The sequence below is a fragment of the Dipodomys spectabilis genome, unplaced genomic scaffold, assembly GCF_019054845.1.
Source record: "Dipodomys spectabilis isolate Male_0828 unplaced genomic scaffold, ASM1905484v1 ptg000288l, whole genome shotgun sequence".
NCBI classification, from domain to species: Eukaryota; Metazoa; Chordata; class Mammalia; order Rodentia; family Heteromyidae; genus Dipodomys; species Dipodomys spectabilis.
In genome coordinates this window covers 5956539-5977141 of record NW_024870965.1, presented here as the reverse complement: position 1 = coordinate 5977141, position 20603 = coordinate 5956539, and the positions used below count along the sequence as shown (strand labels likewise).

The 20603-nt window shown below is 51.1% G+C and overlaps 1 protein-coding gene across 1 annotated transcript in view; it reads right to left on the bottom strand.

Annotated features, from left to right (window-relative positions):
- The window catches only part of Catspere (catsper channel auxiliary subunit epsilon), a 133897-nt gene that overhangs the window by 90540 nt on the left and 22754 nt on the right, over positions 1 to 20603 (bottom strand). The window contains exons 10-17 of the mRNA XM_042701289.1: positions 20068 to 20545; positions 15170 to 15612; positions 14681 to 14739; positions 13797 to 13872; positions 9698 to 9750; positions 8284 to 8334; positions 7432 to 7465; positions 7286 to 7365 (exon numbers count right to left, since the gene is read on the bottom strand). Of these exons, the coding sequence (XP_042557223.1) occupies positions 7286 to 7365; positions 7432 to 7465; positions 8284 to 8334; positions 9698 to 9750; positions 13797 to 13872; positions 14681 to 14739; positions 15170 to 15612; positions 20068 to 20545 (1274 nt within the window). The remainder of the gene's footprint in view (positions 1 to 7285; positions 7366 to 7431; positions 7466 to 8283; positions 8335 to 9697; positions 9751 to 13796; positions 13873 to 14680; positions 14740 to 15169; positions 15613 to 20067; positions 20546 to 20603) is intronic.

Here is a 20603-nt window from a genome sequence, read left to right as displayed (position 1 = left end):
AGGAGGGGCTGTGTGATGGAGGAGGGGCTGTGTGATGGAGGAGGGTCTGTGTGATGGAGGAGGGGCTGTGTGATGGAGGAGGGGCTGTGTGATGGAGGAGGGGCTGTGTGATGGAGGAGGGTCTGTGTGATGGAGGAGGAGGGGCTGTGTGATGGAGGAGGGGTCTGTGTGATGGAGGAGGAGGGGCTGTGTGATGGAGGAGGAGGGGTCTGTGTGATGGAGGAGGGGTCTGTGTGATGGAGGAGGGGTCTGTGTGATGGAGGAGGGGCTGTGTGATGGAGGAGGGTCTGTGTGATGGAGGAGGGGCTGTGTGATGGAGGAGGGTCTGTGTGATGGAGGAGGAGGGGCTGTGTGATGGAGGCGGGGTCTGTGTGATGGAGGAGGGGCTGTGTGATGGAGGAGGGGTCTGTGTGATGGAGGAGGAGGGTCTGTGTGATGGAGGAGGGTCTGTGTGATGGAGGAGGAGGGTCTGTGTGATGGAGGAGGGGCTGTGTGATGGAGGAGGGGTCTGTGTGATGGAGGAGGGGCTGTGTGATGGAGGAGGGTCTGTGTGATGGAGGAGGGGCTGTGTGATGGAGGAGGGTCTGTGTGATGGAGGAGGAGGGGCTGTGTGATGGAGGCGGGGTCTGTGTGATGGAGGAGGGGCTGTGTGATGGAGGAGGGGTCTGTGTGATGGAGGAGGAGGGTCTGTGTGATGGAGGAGGGTCTGTGTGATGGAGGAGGGGTCTGTGTGATGGAGGAGGGGTCTGTGTGATGGAGGAGGGGGCTGTGTGATGGAGGAGGGGTCTGTGTGATGGAGGAGGAGGGTCTGTGTGATGGAGGAGGGGTCTGTGTGATGGAGGAGGAGGGGCTGTGTGATGGAGGAGGGGCTGTGTGATGGAGGAGGGTCTGTGTGATGGAGGAGGGGTCTGTGTGATGGAGGAGGAGGGGTCTGTGTGATGGAGGAGGGTCTGTGTGATGGAGGAGGAGGGGCTGTGTGATGGAGGAGGAGGGGTCTGTGTGATGGAGGAGGGGTCTGTGTGATGGAGGAGGGGCTGTGTGATGGAGGAGGGTCTGTGTGATGGAGGAGGGGTCTGTGTGATGGAGGAGGGTCTGTGTGATGGAGGAGGGGCTGTGTGATGGAGGAGGGGTTTGTGTGATGGAGGAGGGGTCTGTGTGATGGAGGAGGAGGGGTCTGTGTGATGGAGGAGGGTCTGTGTGATGGAGGAGGAGGGGCTGTGTGATGGAGGAGGGTCTGTGTGATGGAGGAGGAGGGGTCTGTGTGATGGAGGAGGGGCTGTGTGATGGAGGAGGGGTCTGTGTGATGGAGGAGGGGTCTGTGTGATGGAGGAGGGGTTTGTGTGATGGAGGAGGGGTCTGTGTGATGGAGGAGGAGGGGCTGTGTGATGGAGGAGGGGTCTGTGTGATGGAGGAGGGGCTGTGTGATGGAGGAGGGGTCTGTGTGATGGAGGAGGGGTCTGTGTGATGGAGGAGGGGTCTGTGTGATGGAGGAGGGGCTGTGTGATGGAGGAGGGGTCTGTGTGATGGAGGAGGGGTCTGTGTGATGGAGGAGGGGTCTGTGTGATGGAGGAGGGTCTGTGTGATGGAGGAGGGGCTGTGTGATGGAGGAGGGTCTGTGTGATGGAGGAGGGGTCTGTGTGATGGAGGCGGGGTCTGTGTGATGGAGGAGGGGCTGTGTGATGGAGGCGGGGTCTGTGTGATGGAGGAGGGGTCTGTGTGATGGAGAGGGGCTGTGTGATGGCGGAGGCGCCTGTGTGGTGGAGGAGGAAGGGCTAGGCGAGGCTACTCATCACTCATCGGCTGCCTGCTCTCAAGTAGCATGAAACCACACCACCACAGTGAGAGCCAAGCTTCTGCAGAGTTCCCCGGAGGAAATACTGGAAGGTGTGCTGGGTCTCGGAGGGTCAGCAGCACAGGCATGAGCTGAGCTGAGAGGGGGGTGAGCTTAGAGAATGGATGAGGATGCCTATGCGCTAGTAGGCCTGGGCCGTGGGGGTGGGGGTGGGGGGTGGGGGTCAGGGCGCTGGGCCGAGTGCTGGGAGCACTCCCCCTCCCTCCCCCTGCAGCCACCCCCCCCAGCCTGGGGGTCAGAGGCTGCTTCCCGCCAACACTGCTTTTCCTGCCACATAAGAATACAGATAGCCTGGAGACTCACGCTCAAGCGCAGTTGTGCGGAACACACAGCTTTGCATTGGAGGGCCCACAAGAGCCAAAGCAGGGCTGGCTTCCCTCTCCAGGTTACTGCTCATCTTTCCGAGTGAAGCCGTCTCCGCAACCCTCGGGGCACCCGGGTCTCAGGCCGGCCCTCCCCTGGGATGTGAATATCTCACTTGATGCATCATAAAATGTAAGTCCCAGACCGTGCCTCATTCCCCGGCTCTCAGCTGTACATTGTGCTCTATCTGGCTTTCTGGTGCTTGGCCTGGTGGTGGGAGAGACGGCTGAGGAGCACCCTAAAATTCCAGCCTGAGCACTTACCCCCCCCTCATCACAGGAAAATGAATGAGGTACACACGCCATTGTCTAGTTAAGTAAGGATTTGCAAAGCTCTAACTGTAGCAGCTTTGTTAAAGGAGTGGAGTGTTTACCCTATCTTCCAGAAGTCATGAAGCTCCTGGATTATTAAGAACTAGTTGCAAAGTGCTATGTTTTTCAAAAACAGAAAAACAACCAAAAACTAAAACTAAAACTACAAAAAATCTTTATTGACCCATCTGAACTGCCAGCTTTTGACTTTCACATGCGCAAAGAGCCACAGTGCCATCTTGTGGCCATAGCTCTGCATTGCATGACCTGTGACTTCTGGTTATAATTACCTTTGATAATGTTTTTATTCATTTCATTAAGAATATGTGATAAATATATATGCCTTGACAAGAAGTGTTCATTTTCACTAATATCTCAGTATAGATGAGAATACTAATGAAACCTGAGAGATTCAGAAATGTCACCAACCGGCTACTATGTAGCTAGGATTATAGGCGTAAGCCACTGGCGCCTGGCGGCTGCTTTTTTTTTGGGGGAGGAGGGGGGAGTCCGGTCGTGAGGCTTGAATTCTGGGTCTGGGCACTGTCCCTCAGCTCTTCAGCTCAAGGTTAGCACTCTACCACTTGAGCCACAGCACCACTTGCAGCTTTTTTCTTTTTGCTTATGTGGTGCTGAGAAACCGAACCCAGGGCCTCAGGCATGCAAGGCAAGTGCTCTACCACTGAGCCGCCTTCCCAGCCCAGCTGCTGCTTATTTTTGACATGGGATCTAGCACACTTTTCTGTTCAGGATGGCCTCAAACTTGGATTCCCCAGATCTCAGCCTCCTGAGTAGCCAGGATTACAGGTATGAGCCACCAGTACCCAGCTTGTGAGACTTTTAGTTGTACAATTCTGTACAATTCTGCCTGACCTTGCTCCAGTCATTCCCTGCGAAGGCAGCGACTTTGTTAGAATCCAGAGACTTACACAGTGGGCCGCTGCTGCCACATTCCAAGCCTAATCAGCCATAGCCAGACTGGTTTTCAAAACTGCAGAGTCCTCCTTCCCTCCCTCCCTCCCTCCCTTCCTTTCTTTCCCTCCTTCCTTCTTTCCTCCCTTCATTCCTTCCCCTTTTATACCACCCCTCCCCTTCCCTTCTCTTTTTAAGATAGAACCTCAGTATGCTGCCCAGGCTGGCCTAAAGTCATGATTCTCCTGCTTCAGCTTCCTAGGTGCTGGGATTACAGACATGCACTACCAAGCTTAGTTCCAGAGTTTTCTAGTTTCCTTCTAGTTCACAAAAAACTCTTCATAAACCCAGGTTGATAAAAGAGCCTTTGGACCCCACAGAGGCTGTAAAGCCCAGCTTCCAATCCTGAAATCCAATATCCTGGATGAAGACAGGCCTTGCTGGTTACTGAGTGTCTGAGTTCTTGATTTACTTCTGGCCCCTGACTGCTGTTCCTTCCTCTTGCAAGCTTTGCTTGAATAAGCAATGCATCTTTGCTCTGATTTATCCATAACCATGCACATCTATTATGGGTGGAGATGACTCATTAGCTCAGTCTGCCATATCACTATAGTTACAATGACTTGTTTTTAACCTTTATCCTCCAACTGTAAATATGCTTATCTATCTTTTCTCTTTAAAAAGTGAGCTCTATTCTGGCCTTTTTTTCAGCTTAATTAGACTTAAGAGTCTCATGGAATTTTCCTGTCTGAACTGGCTTTGAACTTCCATCCTCAGATCTTAGCCTCCTGAGCAGCAAGGATAGGTATGAGCTACCAGCACTTTGCTTATGTTTTTCCCTTCCTTCTTTCTTTCCTTCCTTCCTTCCTTCCTTCCTTCCTTCCCTTCCTCCTTTCCTTCCTTTCTCTTTTGCCAGTACCTGGGCTTTAACTTAGGTCATATGACTGTCCCTGAGCTTCTTTTGCTCAAGGCTAGCACTCTACCCCTTGAGCCACAGCACTGTACTGAGGAATGGAATCCAGGGCTTCATGCACGCTAGGCAAGCACTCTACCACTAGGTCAAATTCCCAGCCTCTTACGTTTTTCTTTAGGTAAATTCCTCTCCTTCCTCTCTTTTCCAGAGCGTTGAGAAATCGTAGATAGCATTTGCCTCCATTTTCTTCGAGCTCACGCGCAGCTGTCCGCAGTATGCCTGTGCCCTCAGCCCGGCAGAGAAGTTACTCTCAGAGAGATCACAAGTGGCAGGCAGTGTCAAATGCGGTGGGTACGCGCTAGGATCAGTTCACTATGCCTGTGAATCTTTCTTTTAAATCTTCATTGTCTTTTTCCAGGAAAGAAAAGTTTGCCTTTGAAAATTCTCACTGCCTTGGTTTCTGAAATTCTGCCTTCTCTAAATTGTTCTTACATTTTTGCTTACGTTCTTCCTGGAATTTATTCTGGATGCTTTCCTCTACTCGATCTTGAGGGCTGTATGGTCTTAGGAGGGATCAAATGCTTCTCATTTGAATATTATTAAGGGAGGTACCTCCGCTTGGGGGAATCTCATTAGAATATTATTAAGTGCTTCCGGTGTTCCCTTTCATGTGGAGGGAGATCGGTGAGCAGAACGCCGCAGTCTCTGGAGGACAGAAGCTGGGCGTGCGGCCCTGCTTCAGTGTCTTCATCTTGGGAATGGCTTGCTTTTAGGGTTCCATGTCCTTCTGAGTACCTTATGTTCTACGCTTTACTTGGCCTCCAGGAGGAGGAGGTCGCATGGCCGACCCCGTGGCTGCTGGCATTCCTCCTCCACCTTCCCTGTGGTCTCTGTGGTGTGGCAGAGTTTTGTTTCTTCACATGGAAGCCACATCTGCCAATGCATTTTTGTTAGTAGCGAGTGGCTCTGAGCTGTCTTATCCAGATTCCTTTGTCATCCTCAGTCACCGGGGACTTGGGTAGGGAGGAGGGTGACAGTCGGACCTCCCAGACACCCCAGCGACCTTCGTTCTCAACCTCGTGCCACTGCCGCGGTTCCCCGCGTCTCTCCAGCTCCGCCAGTTCACCTGAGCTTCGGTGCTGCGCTTTCACACTTCCTGGGGCGACAGCTCCCGGTGCCAACGGACTGCCCGACCCAGGGTGTGACCTCCGACCAGGCCCCCTCCCTGGAGCCATGGCTGGGTCTCCATTTTGTATCACAATGGACAGTTTTCGTATCCTTCCAGATAGGCAGAGCGGTAACCCTGAGCCTGGCTCCACTGGCGAGGCGGGCTTCCGAGCACCAGAGCACACAGCCAGGAGGGCGACGCAGATCTCCCCTCCTCTGCAGAACTTCCACGGCAGTCGATGAGGAACGACAGTGAGGAACTAGGTATGCAGTGTAAAAGAAGAGCCGAGAAGAACATATTTCAAGCAGGACTGAGTGGCCTATTGTGTCAGTTTTTGTAAATGAGAGTTGACCGCTGACTTACAAAATGAGATCACCGACCAGACTGGCCGCAGAGCTGACGGTGCGGCCAATCCAGAAGCCAGCGAGGCCGGGGGAGAACAGGGACGCGTTGGCCACGGCCAGCCCAGGAGCTGCAGGTGGAGATCCAGAGAGCGCTTTGCCGTTGTTTGATTGGTTAAGAGAAAGGCCTGCTCCAGTAGAGGCATGCGGCAGACGGGAAGGGATTGGCAAGCAGCGCTCTCACTGAGGAAGGGGGGTTGGGGCAGAAGTGGAGGGACAGCGCCCCGTGGGTGCTGACAGGCGTGAAGATGGCCTGGGGTTGGTAGTTCTCGTCTGGCCCACACGGCTCGCCTGTCTTTCCCTTCTCTTTATACCATGTACCACCATCGAGTGGGGCCTGCTCCAGTCATCTACGCGTCTCAGAGAGGACTCCGTTTCTTTGCACTTGTTACTTTTTCAGTCATTTTTCTCCTCCTGGACCCAGTTTTACTGACTAGTCTCCCTGCTAAGCGTCATCCATACCACAGCTGTACAATTGGCTTCAGCAGATACTCCATCGTCCCTCTCCACAGGAAGAGTGCAAGAGTGGCCAGAATGCCCTCCCCCCCCCTCCCCGCCCCCCCCCCCCCCTGTCCCCGGCCTGACTGCGCGGCAGCTTCGCAGCTCGCTGCGGACGCGCCCCACTCCCCTTGTGCTGGAACCTCAGACCTTTCCTCTTAAACTCCTTCCTTAAACTTTTGCTTGAAAGGCTTACCCAGTGATATCCACGGATCCCTTCTGCATGTCTCTTTTTTTCTCTCTGACTCAGCTAAGTACATATTCATCATCCTTTAAGGCTCAGTGACTCAGTGCAGGTTTTCTGAAACAGCTTCTGGAACCATCTCTCTTCATGGCTTGGCTGGATTCTGTCATTCTGAGCCTCAGTGCTAGCCACCTACTCACTCTAAACCTGTTGCATCAGACTCTTGAGCTTCTGAATATAGAAATTCTGTTATTCACCTATGAATTCCCAGTGCCTGGCATCGGAAATAATAAACTGAGCAGGACTGAAGAATGTAGCTCTTATCTATCTATCTACCCATCTATCTATCTCACATATATAACATACACATAACTTATAACATATCATAACATATATATGTACATAACACATATCTCAGGATAAAGCATTATATAAACAAGGAAATAAGTGAAAACACAAAACCCCCAAACCCCAGGCCTCGCTTGAGGCCCCTTTCATCTCCCAGCTGCTGAACTATGTAATCTCCCTCAATACACAGGGACTACTTTTGCCTAACTTTGTAACACTAGCACTCAAAGCTAAATGTTACATGTATTTTGTGCCCAAAAGTATGTCATTCAATGCCTGAGTAATACTTTAAAACTTCTAAATAATTTATATTTTAAAATGAGAATTATACTTACAGTTGAATCAAAGGTTGAAACTTCTCTCTGAAGTCAATTTTCAACGGGCAGCCATATTTTCCCCAGTCATACCTTACCTTCTAGAAAAAGAAAAGCACTTGCGTTATGGTACGTATTTGGCCCATGGACAGAATTAGTTTTCTTACCAAGTTTTCAGGTGGTCGCTGTCGCAGATATGACCTGTAAAAAAAGACATTTTTCATTATTTCCCTTTCCTCTTTTCAAACTTAAAAACATAATGACTTTGCTTAGGTAAGAAGGTTTCACAAAAGTAGCTAAACATGGTTAAAAACTGAGCATGTTGCACACATATTTCCACATCCATGAACATAATCACAACCACCTCCACGGTGTGTGTGTGTGTGTGTGTGTGTGTGTGTGTGGTGTGCATGACACCGTTCTCCACCTGTGCATGCCACACCATTCTCAGACAAGGTGTGCAGGTGTTCAAGCCCACAACCTTGCTCTCCTTCCTGCTCGTCACATGCACGATTATGAGGCCCATGTTCATTGTTGTTTTCATGTGATTTGTCCCAGAATAGTAAAAGATGAAAGAAAAAAAGCACTTCAGAATCAGTATCAATTGATGTGTCTTTATAGCTCAGTTACCTCCTAACTGAGATGTCTTACTGTCATGAAACCTTTCTCACGAAGTCAAAGGAATTCTACAAATTGTGATGAGCTTGACTCTTACGGTCATGTAGGCTTAGGGAGAGAAGATGTAGGAAGAAAATCCTCTTGTGTGTTTCCTTAACCCAGAAGGAATAGCATAGCTCGGAGCCTGAGACGTGCTCTGCCTATGCCAATCACATGGAGACCCAGGGTGGGGCGTGGTGGAGTGTGCTTCAGAGGAGGTTCATTCCCACGTCTACACGTGTGATGTCACTGACTAAAGCGTCACGCCGGACCCACAGATGCCGACAGGAACTCAGTGCTTACAAATGACTAGTAGTACATGGACACCAAATGCAATTCTCGTGTTCGAAAGCATTTCTTACTTGTCAATCATGTAAGAAAAATCACGGTGTTGACACCCCGTTTTATTGAACCTGCAAAATGGAACACAGAGAGGCGGGAAGTCAGCGCCTGGGCCACGGCCCGAGCGCCGCCGAGGCTGCGCTCAGCGCTCTGACCGCAGCCGGCCCACGGCCTGCTCACTGAAGCGCGCTCTGCGTTGGTTTGTATTGTTAGTCCTCCTCCTTTCTCCCCCTCTCTCTTCTTTTCTGGGGTTTGAGCTTAGGGCCCTGCACCTGCTAGGCAGGCGCTCTACCACTTGAGTCATGCTGCCAGCACTTTCATTTTCTTTTTGCGTTAAATGTTATCTGAAGACAATGGAATTTGAAACCTACCGGTTCACTAATTCTACCTTGTAAATGTTTATTGACAAATTATGGAAAATGAGAGGCGGTTGGGACAGGTTGGTCAAAAGGCCCAACCATTCCTCGAGACGGGGTGTCGCGGTCAATGAGCGCAGTGGCTGCTGCAGCCGTCTGTGTGCTGCTTGCCATGCACAGCAGCAGCTCACGTTCTCACCCCAGGACCTGGACGTGAGGTGGTGCCCACACGTGGCCGCTCCACAGTGATGCCAAAACAGCGCGTCACCACAGGTGACAAAACACATAGAATTTTCTCCAATTGAAAAACAAAGCAAAACCCCCAACTAGAAAGCCAGCAGCCTTGGGGGGTGCAGGGCCTGGAGGCTCACAGGGCGGCACGGCGTGGCCTCGCTGGGACAGAGAGCGTGGTAGTTTCTCAGGGAGTTAAACACGGGACTTCATCGGGCCCAGTGATTCCAGCATACCTCAAATTAAAACAGGTGTTCAGACAAAACTTGGATCCAAGTACTCATCACAGTACAAAAGATGAAAATGGGCCAAGATCTGCAAACCGGTGGATCCCCAAATGTGAAATTCCACACCGTGCAGCGCTGCTCTGCCATTAAAATCATGTCAGGAATGCTAACACGAGGCTGGCTGCGTCCGCATGCGCTGGGCGTGTGCTGGGCATGCACTGGGCATGCGCCGGCCTCCATGTGCTGCTCACACCAGGGGCTGGTACAGAAGTCCAGCCTCCCTGGCCGTGTAGGCTGCCCTGGGGAAATGGAATTCTAACTGCGGTGCAAAGCAGAGGTAACGGCTTCTCTTTCTATGTTGTCTCTGGGAAACGGCACTGCAGAGCCCAGAGAAGTATCAGCAGAGGCTGAGACAGGCTCTTACAAGGGGAATTCACATGGAATATTTGACTTGAGAACAAGTTCAAATGAATGGAAACCGTGTACCCCTGCCCGTTCAAGTTTGGATTTCACGCTGGGCGTTGTCAGTCAGTAGGCTAATGGTACCCCAGTGACTGCCGCTAACCACACTGTGCATCTTAAATCTAAAAGGAGGGCAGGTCACGTGGAAGTATACTTGCCCACGAACTCCGATGTATTTATGAGCGTCACAGCCCACGGCTATTTGGAACACCTGAAAATGGAGAAATGTCCAGCGTCACTCACAGGAGCTAAGGCTGCCAACACAGCTAAAGGCAAGCGCTGTGGACTTGACCTACAGACTGCGCATGGGTGGCGCCGGAAGTTTCAGGTTTTCCTCATCTGGGAGCATCTGCATATGCGTAATGAGATGTCTGGCCGGGGAACCCAAGCCTAACGAGGAAACCCATTGGTGCTTTTTGTCCACACAGCCCCAGGGTGGTTTGGGGGCAATTCTGTGCTCCATGTCCCTTCATTCTGACTGCCACCTGTCACCTGAGGTCCGGTGTGGATTCCCACGGGTGACGGTTGGGTTGGAAAATGTGCAGATTTTGGAGCATATTGGGATTTCAAAGCCTGCAGCTCTCACGAGGCCCCGCGGAGGCAGCCTGCCATGCTCCTCCTCTGCCCACTGCTTTCTCCTGGCTTCCTTCTGCCTTTCCTGCCCTGATGGCCACCATCCCACCACAGCCATGGGCTCTGCCACAGGCCCAGCTACTTAGGCTGTGATGTTTTTCTTTTTCTTTTTTTTGGTCGGTGGTGGGGCTTGAACTCTGGTCTTGGGCGCTGTCCCTGCGCTCTTCAGCTCAAGGCTAGTGCTCTACCGCTTGAGCCACAGTGCCACTTCCAGTTTTCTAGTGGTTTATTGAAGATAAGAGTCTCAAGGACTTTCCTGCCCCGGCTGGCTTTGAATCATGATCCTCAGATCTCAGCCTTCTGAGTAGCTAGGATGACAGGCGTGAGCCACAGGCGTCCAGCGTGATGTTTTTCTTTCTTAGAGACCAGTTGTTTGCCTGAGCACGTGTGCGTGTGCTGAGTGTGGGCCTCCTGCTCTGAGCTCTCCTCTGTTCAGAGGAACACCTGCCACAGCAGGTGAGGAGGCCTTGCCGCTTGTTCACTTGTGGGCGGGGGGGGGGGGGGGGGGGGGGGGGGAGGGGGGGGAAGCTCAGCACCACCACAACTGCTTCTTAAAAAGTAACAACAGGGCTGGGAAGGTGGCTCAGTGGTAGAGTGCTTGCCTTGCATGCATGAGGCCTTGGGTTTGATTACTCAGTCCCACATAAGCAGAAAAAGCCAGAAGTGGCACTGTTGCTCAAGAGGTAGAGCTCTAGCCTTGAGCTGAAGAGCTGAGGGACAGTGCCCAGGCCCAGAGTTCAAGTCCCACAGCAGATTAAAAAAAAAAGTAATAACATCTACACACAGCTGTGGGACTTTTTGTGTGTGCTGGTTTAGCTTTTTGAGATAGGCTTTTACTATGTTGCCTAGGGTAGCCTCAAACTCCCCAGCCTCCTGCCTCAGCCTCTTGAATTATAAAATTAGTATTTTTTTTTTTTAGTGGCGCTGTGGCTCAAGCGGTAAAGCGCTTGCCTTGAGCTGAAGAGCGCAAGGACAGTGCCTACGTCCAGAGTTCAAGCCCCATGACCGACAAAAAAAAAAAAAAAAGACCGTCTGTGGAGACTTGGGACTTGGGAATCACTGAGCAGTTACTTGGCGTCTCTGGGGCATTGCGCTCTGCGCAGCCGCAGCTGCCGGGTGCTGAGCGCATCTCGGGTTGCGCCTTCATCGCTCTTCCTCCTCCGCTGAGGGCAGGAACATGGGCAGGGGCCCCATGCCACCTGGTTGATGGCAATGGACAGCGTTTGTGTAGTGACTAGATACAAACATTTGGGACTACTGATGTCTAAAAGAAAATGTTTTCTTGCAGTAAAATAATTCCTGTATTCATGGTAAAGAACGGGGGTAAAGGGATCCAACCAAGAAATGTACGTGACAACCTTGGAAAGATAAAATTACAGAAATGAGCCAGCACGCTGGGCATTTATGCTTTTTGAAAAAACAATAAACTCCCTGTGAATACTATCCCACTGAGCCTGGGCCTCCAGTGTCCGCCCCAGGGCCGCAAGGCGCCCTGCTAGCACAGCACAGGTGCCTTGAAATTTGGGGCTCCAGTGGCAAAAGGCAAGTGTAGCTTCCAGCAATGGACCTGTGCACACATGCTGCGCCACAGAGCCTTGTTTCACACGGGGGGAAATGTCCATGAAAGCCATTTCAGTATGGAAAACGGGTGACACTGGGAGAACCAAATAAAACCTCACTCCCATACACACACACATGCACATCTATACACACATATGTACATTTATACACACAGACTATCTATCTGTATTTGAGATAGCACCTCGTGGTGGTGCTCAGGCTGGTCCTGAAGTCACAGGCTCAGCGATCATCCTGCCTCAGCTACCAAATGTCTGGGGCTGCAGATGAGCAGCACGCTGCTGGCTCTGCTGTGCTAACCATACTGCATTTAACCCGTCTCTTCTCCTATTAGAGGCGATCACCCCAGGAAGCCCAGAGTGAAGTGAATACCGTAGATGAAGTTTAAATTAAAAGAGATGTTAAGATGATAGGTTATATTTAGCAGCTGGACTGGGTTATATTTAAGATGGAAAGATGATTAACTTCATTAATCCTCTTCCATTAAGAAAACGGAGTGGTACCAAAACCCTACCCTAACTATGAATGCTTAAAAATAACATTCAGATTATGCAGAACTTAAACCAGTATGGTATATACATAAAATAAAAACCTAGGAAGGTAGCAGACATTGAAAGGAATAGGGCTGAGAACTTAGGAGAGATGGCGGTGCTTCCACTGAGGAGACAGGACTTGGTGTGTGCTCGCGCGCGCCAGAGCTGGGCTTGAACTCAGGGCTTGGACGTTTGTCCTTGAGCCCCTGTTTGTCTGCTCAAGGCCCACGCCCTGCCATTGAGCCACAGCTCCACTTCTGGCTGTTTGGTAGTTGACTGGAGATGAGGGTCTGATCTCCCTGCCCGGGCTGGCTTTAGACCGGGATCCTCAGGCCTCGGCCTCCGGAGTAGGGAGGGTTCCGGTGTGAGCCGCGGGCGCCAGCTCCTCTCCTGGCTTCCTGGGCTGTGCTGACCTTGCCGGTGGGCGCTCTGCCCGCGGGCCGGCGCGGGGGAGGCCTGCTTCCCCGGCCGGCCGGCCCGGCGTCCCCAAGCCCAGGCCTCAAGGCCCATTCCAAAGGCACCGTCTGCTCTCCCGGGCCGTTAGCTCCACCACGCTGTCCGCGTGAATGCCAGGGTGCCCGGGGGCCCCCGATCGCTGTGGCCACCCCCTCTGGGGGGCCGGGGCGGCGGGGCACCTCTCCTCCGCCCAGCCGGGCACAGCGCGGGCAGTCCGCGAAGCCCGCCACGAGCCGGCAGGCTGTGGCCTCGGGGCCGTGGTCGAGCTGCAGCTGTGACCGGGTCTGCGCGGTCGGGCGGGCGCGGGACCGGCTCCCCAGGCCGGGGCCTGCTTCTCCGCGGGGGTTCGGCCGGCGCCCGCCCAGGGCCGGTCACGTGGGGCCACGCCCTGGGACGGGCCCTGCGGAGGGGACGCCCGGCCAGGCTGCGGAGCCGCAGAGCCCGGATGTGAACTCAGGTCACGCCTGGGCCGGGCGAGTCACCCACCGAGGACGGCGACAGCAGGGGGCGCGGGCCGGCCGGGCTGTGGAGGGGAGGCCCGGCCCCGCGCCGCCCAGCGCCGCCCCGCCCCGCCCCGCCCCGCGCCAGCGCCGCTCCGCCCCGCCCCGCGCCGCGCCAGCGCCGCTCCGCCCCGCCCCGCGCCAGCGCCGCTCCGCCCCGCCCCGCGCCAGCGCCGCGCCAGCCCCGCCCCGCGCCGCCCCGCCCCGCCCCGCGCCAGCGCCGCTCCGCCCCGCCCCGCGCCGCCCCGCGCCGCCCCGCCCCGCCCCGCGCCAGCCCCGCCCCGCGCCGCCCCGCCCCGCGCGCCCGCGCAGCCGCCGTGAGGAGGTGAGGCCTCCGCCTGTGGGAAGCCAGCCCAGGCAGGAAAGTGGAGGCGTGGCTCGGGTGGCTCTGGGGTCGAGCCTTCCCCGCGCACGCGCACGCGCACGCAGAGACGGGAGCGCTGTGTGCCGGGCACTCGCGCACACCCAGGGCAGCCGGCCGGCTCTCAGGAGCAAGCCGCCAACGTCAGCGCAGTGCCGGCCGGCCGCGGCGCCGACGGCCCCCACCGGACACTCACCTTTTGGGCGATGGGGCATGTCTTTGAGTATTCACTCGGTCGGAGCTGGATGAGCACCAGTCCCGAGTTCTTCTCTCTAGGAAAAGCAACGCACAGGTCACAGAGCGCCCCGAGGGGCCGCCGGCCCGCCTCGCTCCCCTCCCGGGCCGTGGCCTCAGCGTGCGGCGTCCTGCGCTGCCCCCTCCTGGACGGAGCCGCTGCGTGCTCAGCCCGACCCCTCGGTCTCCTAACCATGCGTGATGTCAGCCGCCTGCAGTCCAAAAGGAGGTCACACAGGATGCGTGTGTGTGTGTGCACGCACGCGCGCCAATCCTGGGGCTTGAACTCTGAACCTAGGTGCTATCTGAGCGCTTTACAAGGCTAGCACTCTACCACTTGAGCCACGGCTCTAACTTGGCTGTGTGTGTGTGTGCGCGCGCGTGCGCGCGTGCTTAATTAAGAGATGAGTCTCATGGACCTTCCTGCATGGGCTGGCTTTGGACTCAGATCTCAGCCTCCTGAGCAGCTAGGATGACAGGTGTGAGCCATCGACGCCTATCTTTCCTGTCAAATGTGCATGAATCATTTTGTGTTCAGACAAAATGTGAAGGCTTCAAAATAATAGGAGAAAAAATTCAAAAGCCTGATTCACACATTGTACCCTTTTGGGGGAAAAAAAGCTAGGAGGAAACAAAAACATGTGGGCAATTTAATGTGTATTCTTCTGCAACGTAATTCTCAGCAAATATCCCCAGCCAAAGCCACATGAAGGGACTCAGGCCGTTAGAGGGCAGAGGGAGAAGCCAGGGGGGGTAAGGCTATTTGGAAATATACATGAAGCCATTTTAGTAAAAGAATACCTACAAATCAATAACCAGGGTTGCAAAGTTAAAAGCCACACTTACTGCACATTGAAGTAATCCTGTACTGACTCATAATTTGCATCCTGAGAAAATGTAATTGTCTGAAAAAGAAAATTAAATGTATGTAAAGCAGGAAAGTGGGGGTGAGGCTGCATGGAGAGTCATAGCATCTACATGCAGGTGCTCACACCTGTAATCCTAGCTACTCAGGAGGCTGAGACCTGAGGATCACGGCTCAAAGCCAGCCCAGGCAGGAAAGTGTCTAAGACTCTTAGCTCCACTAAACAACCAGTAAAGCTGGGAGTGGAGCTGTGACTCAGTGGTAGAGTGTTCGCCTTGAGCAAAAGAAGCTCCGGGATAGCATCCAGGCCTTGAGTTCAAGCCTCAGGACTGGCACAGGGGGCACACATACTCATGTGCACGCGCGTGCACACACACACACACACACAAAACCCCCCAAGAAACAAAAATATTAATATTATACTTTTTATATTTATTAAAAATCAAATGGAGTTTAAAATATGAACTTACTGTAGTCTTCGTGCAGTATCCCAGGGCGATTTCATAGTTAGTTACTTTTTGCATTGTTAATATTTTGGGGCCATATGATTCCACAACAATATATACACCAACATTTTCTGGATAAACTATTTGAGACCAAACGGTGAGGCTTTCTCCTTTGTCCAAAAAATAAAAAAGCTGAAAAATATTATTATGAAATGCCATGTATGGGCACTTGTCATCTGTTCTCAAAGTCACACTCTGGACCTCCAGATTTAAGGGGTATTCCTGCGGTTTTACTGTGCCATCGTCCAAGACGCTCACCAGGTACACCAGGGAGGAGGCGCTGAGGCAGAGCGCGGACTTCACCCTCTCGCTTCTCCACACATGCATTTTTATTGCATCTCTAATATTAATCTTGAAATAAAACATTATATTGTTTTCCATTTGTACTATAATATTTCCAAAATAATCTGGGAAAAAAGAGAAAAGTATTATTTTTAAATAACCAGGAATCATGTTGTTTTACTGAAGCATTTTCTTTTTTGTTTCAATATTGGGGCTTGAACTCAGGGCCTTACACTCTTGCTTGGTTATTCCTCTCAAGGCTGGCACTCTACCACATGAGCCACAGCCCCACTTCCAGCTCTTTGCTGGGTAACTGGAGATAATAGTCTCATAGACTTTTCTGCCTGGCCTGGCATTGAATCTCAGTTCTTAGCTCTCAGCCTCCTGAGTAGCTAGGATGACAGGCAGGCGTGCGTCACTGGTACCCAGAGCATACTTTTAATCCAAATCATTTCTTTCACAATCACTATATGCTTTTAGTGTGAACTCTGAACTCTACCTGCACTGGAGAACTCTTCTACTTTCCCAAACACATTTCTCTTCTGGTCACTGGATCTCTTTCAATTACATAGGAAGAGCTTCTGAGCATGACATGGCTACAATAGTATTGTTGAGGTGGGCTTGTTCTCCCCCCACACCCTCCCCTGCCTAATTCCTGTGGGAAGCCCTGACCCCACTGTGAGAAAAGGCCTGTAGAGCCTGAGATTATAGGACCTAGGGTGGAGTGCAAATCTGATGGTGTCCTTGTTAGGAGAGGAACAAAGCCTTCTCCCTTCCCCCTGGGACCTCTGGGACACGTGGCTGTCTATAAACCAGGAGTAGAGGCCTTGCCAGCATTCTATCCTGATAGTTCTGTAACCTCAGAATAACAGGAAGATAAAGTCCACTAGTGAAGCTAATATTCACAATTGATGATGAAATGAAAAGCTTTCATGACAAACAAAAAGTAATGGAATTCATGAGTCAGAACTACAAAACAACCGAAGTCAAGAAAAGACAGTATTGAATAAAAATCACTAAAAGACTAGTAAACACGACAAGAGGAAAGAAGCACACTACAGGAAAACAAACAAATGGCAGGAAACATGACATATTTCTCCATCATAACATTAAACATCAACGGCTCAACTCCCCAACCAAAAGATGGAGAACAGCAGATTGGATCAAAACACAAAATCCAACCATTTGTTGTGTCAAAGAAACTTGTCTCAGTCAAAGATAAACCCAAGTTCCAAGTGAAGGGATGGAAAAAGATCTTTCATGCAAGAAAGTCCATGAGACTTATCTCCAATTAACCACCAAATGTCAAAGTAGAGCTGTAGCCCAAGTGGTAGAATGCTAGCCTTGAATACAAAAGCTCAGGGACAGTGACTAGGCCCTGAGTTCAAGCCCTAGGATGGGCAAAAAAAAAAAAAAGAAATAGTATGTATATAGATAACTCTGTATAAAAGTGTCTAAAATGGGGCTGGGAAGGTGACTCAGTGGTAGAGCGCTTGCCTTGCATGCATGAGGCCCTGGGTTTGATTCCTCAGCACCACATAAGCAGAAAAAGCCAGAAGTGGTGCTGTGGCACAACTGGTAGAGCGCTAGCCTTGAGCTGAAGAGCTGAGGGACAGCGCCTAGGCCCAGAGTTCAAGCCCCATGACCAACAAAATGAAAGTGTCTAAAATATATGAATAGAAGCAAAAAAGTATAGCTGATACATGACACTAAAGGCCTGATTACAAGATGTGTAATCAAACGAGAATCACTTTTTTTTCTTACATAATGGTAAGAGAGAGAGATTACATGCAGACACTTTCATGTATTATCTGAGGAGTTTGGTTCGCCGTAAACTGTGCAGGAGGGTGATTGGAGGACTCATCCACTTTTAACTTGCCTTTCATTCAGAAATCCTATTATTTGTACAGAAATTCTTGTGTATGTATCTTCATGTTCTCTGAACATCACTTGTAAGAGCAAAGGAACATATCTCTAGCTTCATTAAACAACAACGGAACATTATGCAATGGCTAAAGTGGTGCTCATTTTCGATGTATTGAGTTGCGTTGAAAGCACGCTCGTATCTGCATTTGCTGTCTGAAAAGTGTAGGAAGGAGTGAGCTGATGGGACAGAACGGCGAGAAAAAGGCGCCTTGGGCTCTGGAGTTCAGGCAAGCTGGGCAGCCGAAGCGTCCCATTGCAGGTTTCTGTGGGGCACCATTCACAGCTGGTATTAGAAGTCCTCTGAAATGTCCCCCAGCGTGTCCTCCTGATGAATCTCTTGATCATGGTGGCCCATGGGCTTTTAAAAAACACGACATAAAGCCAGGCACCAGAGACTCATGCCTGTAATCCCAGCTACTCAGGAGGCTGAGATATGAGGATGGGTTTTTGAAGCTAGCCCAGGCCAAAAAGAAAGCCCGAGACTCATCTCCAATTAAGCACCAAAAAAAGCTGGAAGTGGAGCTATGGCTCATGCGGTAGGGTGCTAGTCTTAGGTTAGGGACAGTGCCCAGGACTGGCACAAAAAGATAAAAACAAAAACACTAACATAATCCTGGTTCCCTCTTGCTTAAAACACATCTCAGCTTCTCTAAGGCCTTGAGAGAGGGAACATTTAAGACTTGTCTGGCTTTTCATCACCTGACTATTTTTGCTGAAGAAACCCTTTTCTTCCAGGAGAAATGTGTGTCTAGTTTGCTGACTCTCTCTCTCATACTGTCTGTGCCTCTGGGCCATCACTGTCTTCCTATTCAACAATCTGTTTATTTCCCAGATCGCAGTTTAGACTCCATTTCTTCTAGGAATCTTTCCTCAGTCCCTACTCAGCCCCCCAAATTTGGGCAAGGATTCCTTTGTACGTTTGTCTATAGCGCCATATACCGGCTCTGCCACAGAAATAAATAATCCTGACCTGCATGTTCATCCTCTGCTAAAAACTTTGTGAACCCTAAGAGGGTAGAACTGTGTCTGATTTAGTTGATGTTTAGTGAATATTTTTTTTCATTCACTTATTCCAAAGTGCACGGGTTATACGCTTTTCTAGACATGGAGAACTAGAAGCAGCAAATAGAACAAAGTCCCAGATCAGCTTCTTGTGGAAGACCTGATTAGTAAACGAGTGTGCATCTGATCTGTTAAGGTAAGAACTGGTAAGAGGTTCTCTGATGACAATGACAAATGACAAGCATTTTTTTTCTAAGCATTTTAGGCACAATTCCTTATCTAATTGAAACAGGAGCCTTATAGTATAGATTAGGAAACTGAGGTCTAGAGACCTCATGACTTCAGTGGCTTATTTGTGGATTTGAAGACAAATATATCTAAAATCTATGATGGTTTTTGTTTTGTTTTGCCCATCCAGGGACTTGAACTCAGGGCCTGGGCAACATCCCTGAGCTTTTCTGATAGGCTAGTATTCTAGTATTTTAGCCACAGTTCCACTCTGGCTTTTGGGTGATTAACTGGAGATAAGAGTCTCACGAGGGGGGGGGGGGGTGGAGGGCTGGGAAGGTGGCTCAGTGGTAGAGCACTTGCCTTGCATGCATGAGGCCCTGGGTTCGATTCCTCAGCACCACATAAGCAAAAAGCTGGAAGTGGTGCTGTGGCTCTAGTGGTAGAGCGCTAGCCTTGAGCTGAAGAGCTGAGGGACAGCGCCCAGGCCCAGAGTTCAGGCCCCACGACTGGACCCCCCCCCCCAAAAAAAAAAAAAAAAAGTCTCACAGAGGGACTTTCTTGCCCAGAGTTGCTGTGATCCTCAGATCTCAGTCTCCTGAGTGGCTAGGATTACAGGCATGAGCCACTGAGCCAGGCTCTACAACACTTTTTAAGAATAGTTTTTAAAAGACGCATTGAAGTTCTGACCACCAGGACCACTTTAGAGTTGGGACACTTTTAGAAATAGGATTATTGAACTTTGTTTTTTGTTTGTTTTTTTTTGGGTACAGTCCTGGGGCCTGAACTCTGGCCTAAGCACTTTCTCTCAGCTCTTCAGCTCAAGGCTAGCGCTCTACCATTTGTGCCACAGCGCCACTTCCGGCTTTTTTTTTCTTTTTGCTTATGTGGTGCTGAGGAATCGAACCCAGGGCCTCAGGCATGCAAGGCAAGCGCTCTACCACCTTCCCAGCCCCTTGAACTTTGTTAAGACAATGTCTTTCTTCCTGGATTGGGAGTGGTCCTGCACTCAGTCTGACCGGGCCATGTGGAGACAGAGACTCACACGGAGAAGCCATATGATGACAAGGTTGAGCTGAAAGACCAGAGGAGGCAGGGATTTCCAGGGGAGGCATGGATTTCTAGCAGCCACAAGAAGGGTCCTCTCCAGGCTTTAGAGAGCAGGCCCCCTGCCCCAGCAATGCCTATGTATATAAATTGCTTCCTTAGCATCATTGACCAGTAGGAAGCTGGAAAGAAGAATTTGGATGTACCAGGCTGCTCTATGAGATCATAGTTGACAGTAGTTGAATTTCAGATCTATTCATTGGCTTGCCGCCAACCATCAAAAGCCCCACAAATGGAGCCTCTGAGATGACCACACCCTCCGGGAAGTTACGATGAAAGCTACAATACTTTCAGCAGGAAGGATGTTGGCATCTCACCTACAAAAACGTCATGAATATTGCTGTCACCGGATAACAGTGACAGATTTTCCTCTCCGGTAGTTGTGCGTATAGTTCCAGTCACAGTGAAATTTTGGTAACAATAGTACACTCTGTGTCTGTCCCACAGTATCATATCTGGCGTGGCTGAGTACAAGAAATGTGGAATGAGTGAAGAATCCATGGGGATCTCGAGGGCGAAGTCCTGGCAGACCCAGTGTGTTGAGTACTCGTTATAGATCATGACGTAAACCTTTTTGGTGGTGGTGCAGGAGTCACAGTGCTGGACTAGCACGGCAAACTCCTCGGGGTGCAGTGTGTACTCCAGGTTCAGGACGGTCAGGGTGTCATCTGATGGAAGACCCAGAATACGTTTCAGTTCCGTCGTGGTTATTAATTTGACAAACTTGAAGGAAGAATATTGAAGGTAAATTTCATTTTCTGTCCAGGCCAATATGACACTTTGGCCTCTTTTTATCTGTAAGAAAAACGGAAATACAGAAAAATGAGGTTTAGACAAACATCTAACAATGTCT